Source organism: Pteropus medius, unplaced genomic scaffold (genome assembly GCF_902729225.1).
Source record: "Pteropus medius unplaced genomic scaffold, Ma_sr-lr_union100, whole genome shotgun sequence".
Classification (NCBI taxonomy): Eukaryota; Metazoa; Chordata; class Mammalia; order Chiroptera; family Pteropodidae; genus Pteropus; species Pteropus medius.
Genome location: NW_024353517.1, coordinates 7,388,251 through 7,406,295, shown reverse-complemented (window position 1 = coordinate 7,406,295; position 18,045 = coordinate 7,388,251). Strand labels below are relative to the sequence as shown.

General features: G+C 35.1%; 1 protein-coding gene across 6 annotated transcripts in view; it reads right to left on the bottom strand.

The window, feature by feature from the left end:
* IL1RAP (interleukin 1 receptor accessory protein) overlaps positions 1-18,045 on the bottom strand; it is a 121,151-nt gene that overhangs the window by 16,813 nt on the left and 86,293 nt on the right. For all 6 annotated transcript variants that reach the window (XM_039850878.1, XM_039850880.1, XM_039850881.1 and 3 more), the window contains 4 exons: positions 12,408-12,573; positions 10,437-10,508; positions 5,018-5,144; positions 2,589-2,737 (listed from right to left, as the gene is read on the bottom strand). In XM_039850878.1, coding sequence (XP_039706812.1) covers positions 2,589-2,737; positions 5,018-5,144; positions 10,437-10,508; positions 12,408-12,573 — 514 coding nt within the window. The remainder of the gene's footprint in view (positions 1-2,588; positions 2,738-5,017; positions 5,145-10,436; positions 10,509-12,407; positions 12,574-18,045) is intronic.

The following is an 18,045-nucleotide window of genomic DNA, read 5'->3' as shown; positions in this document are numbered from 1 at the left end:
TTGAGCATTATAAGAACAAACAGGAAATACCAACGTAGATATTTTGATGAAGAAATGGAAATTCAAAAAACTGAAAAATAAAATTTCAAATTAAGAACGCTGCAGATTAGACATCAGAAAAGAAACAATCAGTGGACACTAAAAATTATCCTAAATAAAACACAGAGGGGGAAAAATGATGAAATAAAAATAATGAGAACCTCAGTGATCTGTAGGACTACACCAAGTGCTATATCCTAAATTAATTGGAATACTAGAAGAAAAGGAAAGAATAAATGAATAAACGGATGGGCATAAATATTTGAAGAAATAATAGCTACATTTTTTCAAATTAAATTAAAAATATAAACTGACCAAACCAAGAAGTTTAAAGAACACTATATAAGATACGTTAAAAATAAAACTGCACCAAAGGATATCGTATAATTGTGAAAATCAATGAAGAAGACAAAATCTGGTCTAGTGAATGCACTTATCACTTCACATCCGTGATCATTCAGAGTGCCCTTTTATAAAAACGGAGCTACTCAACAAGCTCTGGTGGACAGACTTCTGCATCACTCCTAGATTCAACATTATTTTAACTGTATTGATCCTATCCATCTGACAATAAGGTATTAATTTATGTCAGCCTACATAATTGTTTCCCAAAACAATGCCTCTGAGGACAAGTCCCACAAAATGTTCCATACTTAAGGAATCTGTAGTCAAATATATTTGAAAACATCTTGCCTACTGTATTCCAACCCCCTGAAGATACTCATACCAATTTTAATGTTAAAGATTCTAAAGAACCTACACTAAAGTAACTTGTTTCTGTTTAACCTAGACTTTAATGGTACTTACTTGGTTATACAAGCCTTTGTCAAATAATACCCAGGAAAATCATGCAGAAATAATAAGAAGAGCTAACATTTATTGTGCATTTAATATATATGTATATATGCTAGTAACTGTGCTGAGAACTTTAAAAAACCTTATGAAGTAATGGTACTATTTTGCCTACTTTAAATATAGATACATTGAAGCTCGGAGAGGTGAAGTGTCTCTTCCAACGTCAGAGAATTGGAATGCACAGAAACCAGGATTTGAACATAGGCCATCTGAATCTAGAGTCTTAGTAGTATTCTTAGGAACTAACTTTGGAAAACACTGCCTTGCCTCACGTAGTTGAGTCTTTTCTCCTTACACTGGCTTCTGAGGAGCAGAGACAACGATCTAGAACCAATCTACTAAGACCTCTTAAGAGGCATATACACTTTAGGCCTTTGGTCTTTACTTCTCAATTGTAATAAAAATGTTAAGGTGAAGCTTGTGATTTTATCAGCTTTAAAAGGGCAGACAATCTGGTGATGGCCAGAGGGGACAGGGGTTGGGAGGCTGGGTGAAAAGGGTGAAGGATTAAAGAAGTACAAATTAGTAGTCGATAGGTCATGGGGATGGGGGGCACGGCATAGGGAATGTAGACGCAATGTAATGGCTATGTGTAGAGCCAGAGGGGTGACAGAATAATCGAAGGATCATTTCATAAACTATATACATGTCTAAGCAATGTACTGTGTTCTTGAAAAAATTTTTAAAAAATAGGTTTAAATCCCATTGCAAAATGTAACAGTTACGAATTAACTTTTTTCTTTACTTTTGAAATATTATAGGCACTATCTGAAACAGAGATCCAGGATAATTCTGAATGACCTGACTGCATGTGTGATAAATCATTATTATCTTTCTCTAGATCATTTAAAAGCATTCTTGAAGGGGTTAATTGGGGTTCTGTGCTCAATGAGAAAACCAAAGAGAATTTTAGATACAGTCTGTTTTAAGAGCAACAGCTTACACAAGAAAGCTTTATAATTTTTATTTCTTGTAGAAAAACAGTAATATCAACATAGAAATCATTTTATATCATTTTAAGTCATAGTTTAATTTTCGTTTTAGCAATTGTGCCTAGTGGTATATTATAAACCTGCTTGAATATCGATACATAGTATTTAAAGTGATCATTTAAAAATTATAATTTTTGAGAACAAATATTTCGTCTTACTTAACTACTTGCATACAATTAGATGGTTGCTATTTATAATGTTTCATTATCCTAGATAATGCTTCTACAAATATTGATTGGTACATAATTCTCTTTCCGTTATTTATTCAGAAAAAATTCTGAAAACTTTTAAGTTACATGGTTTGATTATTTTTATGACTCTTTAACCTTCCAGCAATGATTTCTAAAAGAATCCTTATAATTCACCAACAATATGTGACTCTATTTTATTAAATCTTTGGTAGCTTTAAATTTGTTATTTATTTTTCATTTTTAATGACTGTATAGGTATGAAATTATGCCTCATTATCATACTCATAGATTTTTTTAGCCACATTTAGGCACTAAGTTACTAAAAAACTATTTTGAATATGTTTATATAGCTAGAAACTTTCCCTCAAGATTTTCATTCAACTTTGATTTATTACTATGTGGTAGATGTTGTGCTAAATGCTGGAGCTTGTTTGCAATTTCTCCTTTTTTCCTTAGTCAGCACAGCGTTACACTGGAGTTCACAGATTCGTCCGCTGAGTGCATCCGTTACCTTTCTGCTTCACCTTGGCGGGCTGGTTAACCTCCCCTTTGGCATTTCTAGCATGACAGACATAGTTGCGCTTGAGATCCTCAGCGGTTACTTTCTTGATACTCAGAACCTGAGTTCTTTTTTCATCTTCTGTTTTGGTCTGACTGACACTAGAAACAGGGGAAAGAAAATTAGAGCATTAGTGAGACTCAAGGACCATGTGCTGTGTTTGAATCAGACAAGTAGACAACCAGAGAGGCCCTAGGTGAGGGCAGGTGCAATGATAAGCTTTGTTGCCTTGTGATCCAATGGTTACAAAAGAAAAAGAGCCTCTAGATTCTAATACCGTTCTTTACCATCTATATATTACACCTTCCCAATAACTAGATCAAATCCCAGTGTTGACATCATACTATAGATACAGCTCTCTCTTCAAAGCAAAATGGCTCCTTTACCTAAATTTGTGAGGCAGGATACTATTTTGGTTTAGAAAGAAGTTTCTGAGGCCAGATCCATTTGGATTTTCATCCAAGCCTGGCTATATATATTCTTTGGGCACAGTAACTAATTTTTCTATGTCTTGAGATGTTCCTTTGAAAAGGAAGAAAGTAGCAATGCCTGCACAGTGCATTACCTATTTTAATTTACTCAAGAGTTCTGAAGATTGAGTATGTTAATGCATAATTATTAGAACGATGCTTAATAAATTTTCATGTGTGCAATTATTATTATCTCATAGTAATAGGTGAGGCATTTCAGGGATTCCCCAAGCTTGGATTTTGAACAAAGGCAGATTGTTTCAGTCAAAATGCTGAAACCTCACGATTAAATCCTAACATTAACCAGAAACTTTTCACAGCAAGTAAACTTTGTGAAAATAAATATATCTAAATCTCAGCAAGTCAGAGACCAAATGCTTTAAGTCGAAGATCAAGATTAAAAACCTCTTTGAATAACTTTGCTCAAAAGGGAAAAAAAGTATCCCTCCTATTGCAGACTGACATCCAGGTTCTCTTTCTCATGAGGTATGCTGTCAATCATGAGAACTTAGTTAAGGGCTGTGATGGGTTTAGCCTAAGCTTAACTATACTGCTCATCTGTGAATAGTGAATCGTCTTTCAATAGCCGCAAAGAGGAACACTATGACTTTCATGATCATTCATTATTATCATGAGAATAGAAAGCACAATCTTTGGAATTCCCAAAATGATCAATAACTCTCCCTCTCTATCTCCAGCCACATCTTTCATTATCTCCTTCTGCAAAAGTTGCTCCAATTTCAGGAAGTTTCTTGTGTACCTTTACATATGTTCTGCTTCTCTACCCTCCAGGCCTTTGCACATGACGTTTCTTTTACCTGGTCCATTCTTTTGATTTCTTTACCTAATTTATTTCTACTTATCCTTCAAATCTTTATTTAGGTACTGTATTATCTGAGAAGCATGAACTAATCCCCTAAAATTTACCAGAATCCCCAACTAAATTTTATCACAACAAGTAATACTCCCTAGCCACTGCATATATCACATTAGAGTATTGAAATTTCGGTTCTATCATTGTTTCTCCTATAAAATCCACTTGGGGACTAAGTATCTGGCATAGTACCTGATACAAAATAGACATTTTATAATATGTGTACAAAGTCGGAGTTTACTACTAGAAAAGAAATACCTTTTGAATTCTAGAAGTTTTATTAGCCTAAGGTCTTTTTATACATTAGGAATAGGGCTTAAGGTCTTAGAAGTACTTTGTCATGTAGTTGATCAGCTGCTAATTTTATTAATAGTTATAGTGAACCAATTGCTCTCTTTACAGAGGAATCTTTTGTCTTGAAAGACTTGTATTTTCCTTCTTGCTAACCCAACCCCCTTCAAAAAATTCATATTTATTTAAAAATAAAGTGACCCAACTTGTTATTTTAAGTGTGAAGTATATTACCACTCCATTCACTTTAAAAATAAAACTTAAAGAACATGAATGTATTTAGTCAGTACTAAAAAAATTATTATCAATTCTGTGACATATATGTTATGTGAATTAAGAAAGACACGAAGGAAGACAGAAAATACATTCTTAGTGTAAGACAAGAAACTAACACGATTATCTGAGGCACAAATACTTATAGGCCCAGACTCCAGATTTGAGAAAGAGAAGAACAGGGACATGCTGACAAGATTTCATCTCTCCATAACCCTATACTGTGGCCTTTTCATTCATGTAGGATATGCATTCTATCTATTTTCAAGTAGACATAATAAATGTGTGATCATCACATGGAATCTGGGCCTCAGATTGCTTTGGAAAGCAGCTACTAATGACTTGAAAATCTTGCAGATTTTTGTTAACAATAAGAAAACATTAAAATTTTTATTTTTCATAGATTGCAATCTACCAGAGGGCATTAGATTGAGGCACAAGTGTTAGTCACCCCTTGCCTGCACCAATGATACCTTTCATTAATAGTTATGTCCATAGTGGTGTCATCTGGCTTTTTTCCATCAATAGTCCACCAAATCTCATTGCGAGAGTCCTTCAGGAAAGTAAAAAAGACTTGACAGGGAATGAGTAGTTCCTCTCCTAAAAAAACCAAGTTAACCTATTAGTTTGTAACTTTCACATGGCTATACTGGTTCGACTGTGTGACAAATCAGAAGCTATAAATGTTACACATACCTAAATCCTACTTTAAACAAATTTTCTAGTGGGCTACCATAAGGTAATGTACCATACTTCATTGCAAAACGAACAGACCAAGAAAAGAAGGACATATAAAATTACTAGTACGATCATCTTTTAATACTATGTACCTAGCTAGCTATCATCTATGTATGTATGTATGTATGTATGTATCTATCTATCATCTATATGTTCTAAAATGACAGTGTTTGTTCAAAAAGGCTCTAACAACACCCTTTTTAGTCCTAGACCTCCAGAGACTACTCTTCTTTGTTATTTCCCTCACAAAGGATGATGAAGAAATAAGATTCTCCAGATCTTTGGTTGTTGGCCCAGAGAAGACGGGACAATGTCATTGCTGAGAGGACCGGCTAGGCAGGCCACATCTTGAAATGCTCTTGTTATCAGTGTGCAGTCAATATATAAGTTTAAAGACAATTTATAAATAGAAATTCTAATTTATCCTTCTGAGATGGAATATGAGGTTGGAGGACCTCTAGGCAGAAAATGCTAGTATAATAATAATAATAACAGCAGCACACTCAGTGAGAATTTTGTATAATTTACTGTGCTAAATATTCATCCTTATTAGTATTCTAATTTACACAAAATACTATGGGGTATTTTTTAAATCTTTCTTTAAATATTTTCTTTTCAATTACAGTTGGTATACAAAATTATATTAGCTTCAGGTATCCACGCAGTGATTAGACATTTATATAACCTGTAAACTGATCAACCCAATAAATCTAGTACCCATCAACACCATAGTTATTACAATATTATTGACTATATTCCCTGTTATACTGTATATCCCATGACTATTTTGTAACTATCAATTTATACCACTTAATCCCTTTAACCCCTTCACCTATTCTCTCAATCACCTTCCCATCTGGCAACCATCAAAATGTTCTCTATCTATGAGTTTGTTTCTGCTTTGTTTGTTCATTTATTTTATTTTATAGATTCCACATATAAGTAAAATCACACACTTTTCCATCTTTTTCTGTCTTACTTATTTTACTCAGCATAATAGCCTTTAGGTCCATCATGTTGTTGCAGATGGCAAGATGTTATTCTTTGCTTATGGCTGAGTAATATTTCATTATATATAAGTACATCTTTTTTATCCATTCATCTATTTATGGGCACTTAGGTTGTTTCCATACCTTTGCTACTGTAAATAATGTTGCAATAAACATATGGATGAACAGGTCTCTTCGAAGTAGTGTTTTGGGTTTCTTTGTGTAAATACACAGAAGTGGCATTACTGGGTCCTTGTCCCTTGTTATAACCTTTGTTTTAAAGTCTATTTTGTTGGGTATAAGCATTGCTACACCAGCTTTTTTGTTTGTTTCCATTTTCATGAAATATATTTTTCCATCCCTTTTCATCTGAAATGAGTCTCTTTATAGGAAGTATATGTAAGGGTTCTGTTTTCTTATCCATTCAGTTACCCTATGCCTTTTACTGAAACATTTAATCCACTTACATTTAAAGTAATTGTTGGTAGATATATAGCTATTGCCATTATATTATTTATATATTTTTTATTTTTTTCTTCTTAAAGAAGTCCCTTTAACATTTTTTGTAATACTGGTTTGGTGGTGATAAACTCCTTTAGCTTTTTCTTGTCTGGGAAGTTCTTTATTTGTCTTTTGAGTCTAAAAGAGAGCTTTGCTGGGTAGAGTAACCTTGGTTTGTAGGTTTTTACTTTTCATCACTTTGAATATTTCACGCCAATCTTTTTTGGCCTGCAAAGTTTCTGTTGAGAAATCAGCTGACAGTCTATGCATGTTCCCTTGTAGGTAACTAACTGCTTCTCTCCTGCTGCTTTTAAGATTCTCTTTGTCTTTAACATTTGGCATTTTAATTATGGGGTGTCTTGGTGTAGGCCTCTTTGGGTTCATCTTGATTGGATCTCTCTTATTTCCTGGGCTTCTATATTTCCTCCACCAGATTAGGGAAGTTTTCTGTCAATATTTCTTCAAATATAGGTTTTCAATTCCTTACTCTCTCTCTTCTCCATCTGGTATCCCATATGATGTTGGTATGTTTGATGTTGTCCCAGAAGTCCCTTAAATTATCCTCATTTTTTTTGGATTCTTTTTTCTTGTTGCTGTTTTAATTTGGTGTTTTCTGCTATCTTGCTTTCTAAATTGCTGATTTGATCCTCTGCTTTATCTAATCTGCTGTTGATTCCCTCTAATGTACTTTTCATTTCACTTATTGTATTCTTCATTTAGGACTGTTTCTTTTTATGTTTTCTCTATTTTTATGTTTCCTATCTCTTTGTTGAAGTTCTCACTGAGATCACTGAGTATCTTTACAGCCAGTGATCTGGTAGATTGCTTGTCTCCATTTTGTTTAGTTCATTTTCTGGAGTTTTGTTCTGATCTTTCATTTGGGACATGTTTCTTTGTCTCCTCATTTTGGCTCCCTCCCTGTGTCTATTTCTCCATATTAGGTATTTCTATGTATTCTATATATCTATGTATTTTTATGTATTTGGCTCCCTCCCTGTGTCTACTTCTATTTCTATGCTATGTCCCCTGGTCTTGGTAGAGTGGTCTTATGTAGTAGATGTCTTGTGGGGACCAATGGTGCAATCTCCCTGGTCACCTGAGCCAGGTGCTCCAGGTGTGCTCCTTGGATGGGTTATATATGCCCTCCTATAGTAGTTGAACCTTGGTTGCTGTTTGCATGTCAATGGGAGGGATTGATCCACAGACTGATTGGTTGTGAGGACTAGCTGTGACTGCAGTGGAGGAGCTGTTGTGTAGGAGCTGACCCTATGGAGCAGGATATGCGTTAGCGGGGCTCTAGTGCCTGCTCAGTCTGCCCTTTGGGTGTGTCATTTCTAGAGGCAGTGGGGTGCTACTTTAGTGTGGTCTGAAGCTGGCCACTGGATATGTTGGTTCTGTGGCCTATTGGGAAGGGCTCTGGTGTAGGCCAAGTTCAGCCATTACCTGTGCCCTGCCCAGGGCCACATGGTATGAGCTACAAAGTAATCTTCAGATGGTTGCCATTTGTGCTGGGCTTGAAAGTGCCTGGAAGAGTCTAAGATGTGAATTGAGGCTGGCTGCTTCTAGCGCCAGGCATGGAGCTGTTTAGCAAGTGGTACAAAGCATGCTGAAGCCAGATGCTGCTTGTTTGGAGTTTGTAAACCTTTGAGAGACTTCAGGAAAGTCTGCAATATGAGCCAATTGTATGAAAAAAAAAACACTGGAAGAGGCTTGGGTGGCCCCACAATTTGGGTGGGATGGGGTCTCGAGGAGTCAACGGAGTGAGGCAAATGGTGTTAACTAGGTTGATGGAGACTCAGATATGGTGCCTGCCTGTGAGTGAAGGCTGGGTGGTAGGAGGGCTAAACAAAGGAACAATGATTTCTACCAGCACTTCTGTCTGGGAAAAAGCTGCCCCACCACTCGTTGCCCTGAAGCCAGACAATTCAGTTCCTCCCTGTATGTCCCTGGCACCATTCCAGCTGCTGTCCCAGCACTGGAACTCAGAGAATAGAACAAGTCTGTCGGTGAGTAAGTCCATGTGTGGGCCCTTTAAGAGGAGTACTTGTAACTCCAGCAACCCCCTGTCTCACTCAGCTACAATCTGCGCTGGTTTTCACAGCCAGAAGTTATGGGAACTTCTCTCCCCAGCATTGGAAGCCTGGCTGGATTGCATAATATGGGCCTGGGACCCCTCTCTCCTCAGTGGAGAGTTTCTAAAGCCAAGATAGCTGATTTTTGAACTGACACAAGTGAGTATAAGACCAGCCGGTTCCACATCTCTACCCTCTCCTTTAGTTATAGAACTTAGTTATCAGTTCAGCTAGTCTTCAAACGATTCTCAATGATGGTTGTTCTGTAGTTTAGCTGTAATTTTTAGGTAGTCCCATGAGGTATTTTTTTTTTTTAATTCATGTTTTACAGATGTAAAAAATTGAAACTTAAAGATATTAAATGCCATTTCTAAATCGAATTATTGATAAGTAGAAGGCCAAGATTTGACATAGATTGACCTATTCCAGGTTGCCCAGGACAGTTCTGTTTTATGCTTTATCTAGTTAGTTATTAATATTGACTGCTTTCATTCTCCAAAAGTATCCAGGTTGAGATGATAAATTATATTGTCATCCTGATTCGAACTCAGGTTTATCTTAGTGGTCATATTCTATCCACTCTTCATGCTTCTTATGCCTTCCCCTCTAGTTTTCTATATCGATATGTAGAAAGATAAAATGAACATGAATTCAGCATGCTTTCATAACCATATCATAGGTAGATGAAACACATCTAAATGATTAATAAGAATTTACCCTGTTAGCAGGAAAAAGGGTGCACATTATGTAAAGCCACTACTAATTTGAGAAAATTTGGTCATTTGGGGGTTAGCAGAAGCCTGAGTGTATTCTTTCTGTTCTTACAAGGCAGATCACTATTTAAAACATTATCTTAATTTTTTTTGGGGGGGAGGGGGGATTGTTGTTCTCCATTTATGTTGATCACTGCCTCTATTACCTTTAGTACATTTTAAACAAATTTTCTTTTATACCTCTCATTGGGTTTGCAGTCAATTTATTATAAAAGATACAATAAAGAAAATGTTAAAATTATCTACAGTTTTCACCTTAACTGTGGGAAGCTCTGAGTCAGAAAACTAATGAATTATACCTTATTTGGTCAGTTATAAGTGATTTTTGCCTAGAATGAAAAATTATAAAAACTAAAAAGAGACCCAGACAGCCTAGCAAACATTTGATAGTGTTCTGAATCAGGGTGTACTAGTTCTATGAGTTGTTAACCTGTTATATTCATAGTCTTGACTCTGAGCTCCAATCCTGCCCCCTTACAGTGGAACAGAAGCTTAAAGGATTGCTTGTGCTCATGTTGTAGCCTTGAACCCCAAAACCTTGTGCAAGCTAAAGTGTGCATCAATCACTAATCAAGAGAGGAAACCTGCTTAGAAGAAGAAGAAGGGAGCAGCTGCTAAGAGGGAAGCAGATAATCCCTGAGCTCCCCATGAGATCTATGAGGTATCCAATACCCAGAATGCCTTAGTTTCTGACAACATCAGTTTCAATTCATGTGTGTTTTTACGATAGCCCTCTCTTCTCTTGTGGTAACTTATGTGACATTTTATTCCCTGTGATTAAGAGATTTAACTGAAATTCAGAGGCACAGCTCTAATTACCTGGTTCTTTCTCATAGACCACAAGATCATTGGGCGAATAGATCTGGGGAGGCAATGCATCTTTTGGAGAGCCTGTGAGAAAGTAAAGAACAAAGGGAGATGATGTTAAGTCACATAGTCTTTATCTTTTATAACCCATTTCAAAAATCTTCTCTTCTGTGAAGCCTTGCCCAACTTCCTGGAATAGTTTGTCAATTCTTCTTGAGAGGGCCCACAGTCCAATATGTTGTAAATTATAACATTTCAGTCATTTAAAACAAGCAAAGAAACAAACATAACATATTGATTATCCTCTATATTTCAGGAAAAAAATATTACCAGTGTTTTTGCTTTCCAAAGCTTATATGAGATAGATTTTTCATATTACACATCATAATAAACTGCTTTCACTTGCTCAATTGTTTCTTTTCTATGTATTTCTCTTCAACATTCCCAGAGTGTCTAGTATGGGACCTGGTTAAATAGGTATTGAACGAATAAGTAAATGGAAAATTCAAAATCACAACTGTGAGGCCAGCAATGTAAGTCTACCTGATGTCTAGTTATCAGTTGAAGGTTCATTCATATAATTGCTGCTGTTTATAAAATTCTGTATTCCTACATTTAAAGAAAAAATATCCTGAAGAAGGTTTATATTGTAATGTTTAAGAATACAGGCTTCAAAGATTTAATGACCAGGGTGTTCTAATTCCAATTTGGTCACATATTAATCATATGACTGTTTTTTTACTAAATCTTTGAAAAGTTAATTTTCCTCAATTCAAAGGCGAGTGTAATTAAACTCATCCCAGAGGTTCATTATAAGGATTAAATTAAGTAATGCATATTAAAGCATCTACTACATTTAAATATACATGTATTAGAAACAAACTCCAAGATAAATACAAGGTTAGATTATTCATTTGACTTTTAAAGTCCATTCACGTTAGGTTCTAAATTTAGTCTGATTTTTCTTCTGAATTAGTCCCCAACTCAGCACTATTCAGAAAGTGAGCAATAAAAGTGGAAAAGTGATTATAAAAGTGTTAGATTTGAAATGTATTTTCACTATGTTAAAGCTCCTTTTAAAGAAACATATATACTGAATCTGGTGTCTGACTTGTAGAAAAAGCTTTGAACGAGAAGTCAGAAACCTGGGATTTAGAATCACTCTTCCACTGACTCATGGAATGTCTCTGAACAGGTTACCTTCTTTTGTTGAATCTCAGTGTTTCCATCATGGAGTTTAACAAAATTTCACTCGTGGTATGCTCTCATTTTAAATACCGTGAACACAGTGGTATTTAGGGCTTTCCTCTAAATACCACCTACCCTGACACTGGTTCCCTTGGTTTTGGGTTTGACAGGAGTCTGCCGACTCTGTGTAGGTCCCGTCCTTCCACTGCCCTAGTTTCTCATTCCCTCTTCTCTCAATGCAAAGCAATGGTTGAACACTGCCAGCAAATACCTTCGGCATTAACTATAATAGTTTGAGTACGTAGAAATACATGGTTTACTTAATTCAAGTAAAATGCTTTTGTGACAGTAATATTAACTACTATTCATTGAGTCTCTACTGCTTGCCTGGAACTACATTAGGTTAATATGTATATTTATTCTAATATTCTCAGCTATCCTGCATATTAGGTAGTCTTAAGTCTGAGAGTACAGATAAGGAGACTGAGACTTTGATCAAAATCATTTTGCCAATAAATAGCAGTAGTATAATTTGAACACAGATCTATCTGGCACACTTTTTATTGCCCAAACTGCCTTTATTTCACTGATTCACATATTCATTCAGTAGATCTATAGTTATCGAATGCCTACTATGTACATGGAATTGCTAAAGATTCTGGGGATAGTACAATAAACAAAAAGATAAGCCTCTCTTTTTATAAAGTTTACATACTTGTTTGTAATAAACTATTAAGAGCTAAAAAGAGATTGCTGCTTTTTTTGTTGTGTGCACTTAATACAAATCATGCTTACCTACCACCTTTACAGTCAGAGTCCTTGTGAGATGGAATGTACGCCCATTTTCTGGATATGTAACAACACATGTGTAATCTCCATTATTTGAAACCAAGGCTATGAGAAAACTCAAGTTCATGCCTTCAGGGACCACATTATTAAAGTCCTGTATTTTATGACAGCCCTAGAAGAAATAAAAGATGTTTACTATTCAGATACATGCATAGAAAATATTCAAGCACATGCACACATCTAATTTTGCACAGAACATACAACTATCTATGCTGGCCGCATTTTTTACAAAACTATTTTGCTCAAGTATTTGACAATGTTTCTGCAAAGAGTAAATGCATTACGTTTCATTATCTTTACTACAAAAGAAAATTAAAATTCTGAAGTGAGATATAAATTCAAAGGCATCATTTTCCTGTCTTAAGATCCAGTATTCAAATTCTGAAAATCTCATGTTAATAGTGAAGCACGGTTAAAATTCTGGAAAACAACTAAGGCAACCTGAACAACTGTTTGCTCTGTTATTTAAAAAAAATTTTAAATTTCTTCATTTAAATTTCTTCATTTTTACATTTCTGCATTGTTTATATTAATTCAGGAATCCAGTCACTCTGCTTGACAAATTAGGCCCCACTTTAGATGTCTAACATTGGCATTCTTGAGCACTCTGTTGAATCAGTTATTTCCCAACTTTTTGGTATTTTTCTTCTACTTATCTTGTTTGTTGGAACTGGTAGCACAGACTCGAGAATCTAAAAATAAAATATATTTTATGAGTCTTACCAAGAGTTGAGTTTATTTTTGTTCCAATTGACAATTTCATAAAACTCAGCTGATTTTTAAAATTTTGAGATTGAAATATTTTATTCACTATAACAAGAATCCCATTTGAATCTCTCAGCCTCACTAACTGATTATTATTATTATTATTATTATTATTATTATTTTAGAGAAAAAAATTGATGTAATCATCTGTGACCAAACCATGTTGAACATCTACTTTTAGAGAAAATTTGTTTTTCTTTTTAAAATCAATAATTCATCTATGACAAAAAAAATAGGTATCTCTAAGCTCCTTTAGATCTTTAAAATTCTGGGAGTCTATTACTGGCTTGTACTTTCAATTTCCTGTTTCCACATATTTAATTTTTATTCTTGTATACTTAAGGTTTTCTTACTTCAATTCCTGGAGCATGTGTTTTGAAATATGACAGTTACACTAAGTGACACATTTTGTAATTCTTTGTAACAGGAAATACATCTTTTAAGAATAGTACTAAACATTTGATTCATGGAGATGATCATCACAAAGAAGCTGATATATGCTGTTATTTTCCGAATGCAATTTATCCTGTTTTGATAAAAGTGCTTCTAAACATTTGCCACATGAGCAAAAGATTTCAACACTCTTAGGTTATTACAAAGTATAAGGCCACAAAGGTCTGTACTCTTACAATGAACTTACGTCAGATTTGACTTAAATTGATTTAGACTATCTATAGAACTCTATTTGATTTCTGTGACACCTTTCATTTAAACAGTACAAAGCTATTGTCTTCTCTCTTTTGTTAGCTTAGCTGTTCTTAAATCCCTGTTAAGTAGACAGATCAGGCTAAATATGCCCTAGTTTTACAAGCGAGACAGACAGATAAAGAGATATTCCAGATAACACAGTGCAGAGCAAAAACTACATTTTCCATACAACTGAATAAAGGTCTTTTACTAACTTCTTACCCAAGAATAAATACTTCTCCTCAGCAGTTAGTTGAGGCTGAAAAAACTACTGAGACATACATTTACATATACTACATTAGCCCATTTGATCCTTATTCCAAATTTAGCAAGTGTGGAATGCTCTTATGCCCATTTTATAGAAGAGAATACAAAGGGTCAGAAAGGTTAATTGTCAATGTCAAAGAGCCAGGCAGTGTCAGTTGGATTTTGAACCTAGATTTACCTGTTTTGAGGTCCTTGCTTTTAATCCCACCTGACACTGTCATTTTACTCTATAAACTGTGGTATTGCACATATGCCGCACCTGGGGCCAGCTCTAGTGTTAATAGTGTGATGTGGTTCTATCACCCATCTAAGGTTGATTCCAGCAATTGGTGGTAAACTGGAAAAGCATACTTTTCAAGATGACAAGTTAGCTATTAGTACTGAATTTATAAACAGTACTTCTTAAGAATGTACTAAAATCATCAAAAACCTTCCAAAAAGTTAAAATCCAGGAGCAGATGGCTATACTAGTGAATTCTACCAAACTTTCAAAGATGATTTGTTCTCAAAATTTTCCAAAAACTGAAGAAGAGGGAGTACTTCCTAAGTCATTTTATGAAGTCAACATTACCCTGTGTGATGGCACAAAAACTAGACAGGACATAGTTCCTAACCTATAGGTATGCACAGTCTAGTGGAAGATTGCAACAAACACTATGAAGGGCATATAGGGATGGGGGAATATGGGAAGAAGTTCAAACATAAACTATTTAGGAAAATTTCATAGAGAAGGAAGATGTGAACTGGATCTTAAAGGACAAGTAAAATATTAACAGCTATTAACTAGGAGGGAAGACACGGGAGAGCAACACTCTAGCCATGGGAAAAGTGAACAATTTGCCTGAACTGTCAGCATTTTGCCCTCCATGTTAGTACTTAACTTTATTATAATCATCTCTTTTCACGTTTATCTCTTCCTCTAGGAGACAAGTGGGGCTCGATGAGTACTGTATTTGCATGGCCAGCAACTTGCCAAATACTGGGCACATGGTAAATACTCAATACATGTGTGTTGCATTTTCAAAAATATAAATGAGAGAAGCAAAGACACAAGACATGGAGTTGAAAGTTCATGCAGTATGATCATAAGAAGAAGACTGTATAAAATATAAGGTGTGAGATGGGTGTGTTGCAGGACGGGTGGGGAAAGTGGGAGTAAGGATACAAAGAGTTTAATTGAGCTTTAAGGTTAGCATAGTTAGGGATATTTATTGACATTGCGAAACAAAGATTAAGTAGGTATAAAATACATCATACTTGTTCACAAAGTCTCATAAAAGTTCTATACACCAGTTACTTCAATGAACAAAACTAAAGTCATTCAATATTTAAACAACAAATATTTACAAAATCCCTCCTATGTGACAAACACTGCATTAGAAATGGGGCATATAGTAGCCAGTAAAGGCAGAAATGACCCTTATTCCCATGGAATTTTCTGGCCCGATCTAACTCATTCAATAAATTTAATCAATTTCTAAATACAAAGTGTGTTTGCTCACTTTTGTGCTGTGTGCTTGATATTCAAGAGAAAGAAAAAGAGAAGCCACTATCAGGTACAGAAAAGAGAAATGCAATCATTATAGTAACAAAGATGAGATATAAATTAAGTGCTATCAAAATAGAGAGTGGGTGACTCATTCAGCCTAATTCAGCCTCAAGGCTTTACAGATATTTGAACTGGGTTTAAGTTTAGAGGATGAATCTTGGAGCCTCAGAAGCCCTGAAACTACATGTGAAATGCTGTATATACATATATGCATATCTGGAATTAAAAATGTACAGTTTGGAAAGAAAATATGATACATAATGACTTTACACCAAAGATTAAAAATCACTATACAGGGTGACTGGAGAGAAAGAAAAGAGATAAAGAACCAACCAAACTAAGGTGTCAGATCGAACTGAAACAAGCACTTTAAAAATAAAATTTATCACACAGACCTTGGACTAACTTTTCAACAGTACATGCTATGCCAAAAAGAAGGCCAAACCTGGCACTTTTTCAGAAATGTGCTTTCCCGATGGCATTTTGTCAGAAAAAGCAAAGATTTTCCTATTTTCTGAAGAGATTTATAAACAGTATCTGACCAATTCTACTTAATTTCACACTGCAAATCAGAGGTAGAGGTAATATACCAATTTTAATGATTATACTAAGTACAAGGACAACCAACTTTTTGCAAACTGATCTCCAGAATGAAATCCATTCTCCTTAATAGCAATGTAGAGCATTTTGGCAGCCGTTATAAATGTATTGTCCAAAATACCCAATAACGTGGTTGCTCTGATTCTCAGAAAAAAAAAAGGGAAATTTTCCTTTGTTTTTATAAGTATCTTTGGGGCAGGAGAAAGGGGGAATCAAATACCCAATTACAACAATGAGAAAGAGAAATAGTCCAGTAATATGAAAGTTAGGACGGTTTGCCATAATTTAAAACTCAGGTCTCTGAATAACTCTAATAGTAATAATAGTAAAATAGTAATAATAATAGTAAAAATAACAACAAGATCTCACTTACCTGCATCTTTAATGCTATTTAGTCACATATTCTCTATGTGACTAAACAGGCAACCTCCAATTTATATACATGTTGTGTTCCAGAAGTTCTTTTATAAGTTGGCTATTTGAAATTCAGTAAATCACTTACAAACGATGATTTGCTTTATAGGCTAGTTACAAAACCTGGCTCATTCAACAAACATCTACTGAACATCAATTTAACGCACAAGACTGTTGAATTAAAACACTACGAATTCTGGGCCCTAAATGAAGAAAATCCTGGCATGCAAAAGAGAGGACGAAAGAAGAAAAGAAATGCCAAGGAGGAAAATTCAGTTCTGCTCTATTTCCTCTGTAATTCTGAAATACAATATTTTAATTTTCTATTCCCTCCAATCTCAGTTTTTCTGAGCCCCCTCTCATTCCCCAGGGCCCTCTATCCACAGGTTTCCCTGTGTCCCACAGTTCAGCCTACAACCCAATCTGTATTCAAAGACCATCTCACCCTTTAAAGTGTCCTAAGCTCCAGAAGCGAAGAATGGACCTCTCTCTCTGATTTCTGGGGAGTCTAGGCTTGAAACCAAACAGAAATGACCTGAAATCTCAGATTCTCTCATTATCAGCTAGATTCTTTTGACTAGGGTAAATGACATGTGTGCTATAATGTAAAAGTATATACTTGATATAGATTGCATAGGGTTGAATCCTGGCTCCTAGCTCTGTGACCTTGGGCAAATCTCTCAACTGCTCTATCCTTTGGTCTTTTTAACAATAAATAAAGTGAGATAATTCATTTTTAGAGAATTAAGTAAAATAATTAAAGCATTTGGAAGAATTCTCGTGCTCAATAAATGTTAGCTCTATTGTTTACCTCTCTGAGTCTCTGTTTCCTAGTCCGTAAAAGGATAATAATATCTACACAAAAATTCTGATGAATATGATATATAACATATAAAGTACCTGGCACAATGTATTTTACTAGTAAGATGCAAGAATTGTTAGTTTCTTTTTTCTTCTTTTAATTTATCGGTTTTCATCTTTTTGCAAACAGGAAGCAAATTGCTGAAACTGATTAATGTCTATTAACTCTTATAGAGATATTTGTATTACTAAAAGAGACTATTTCTACCACATCGAGGTAGGGAATTCAACTGATAACAATTAAAAAAGAACTTTTCCAGGAGGGCCAAGATACCTAGGTGGATGTAGGGAGTGACCACAGAAGGTAGAAAAGGTCAGCATTGCTATACAGTGATGGATGAATGCAGCTACAAAGAACACTGATTTTGTTCTCAAAATGGCGGAACTCAAGATAAAAGGTGGCAGTCAATTATCCAAAGACAGAGAAATAAAAGCAGCATA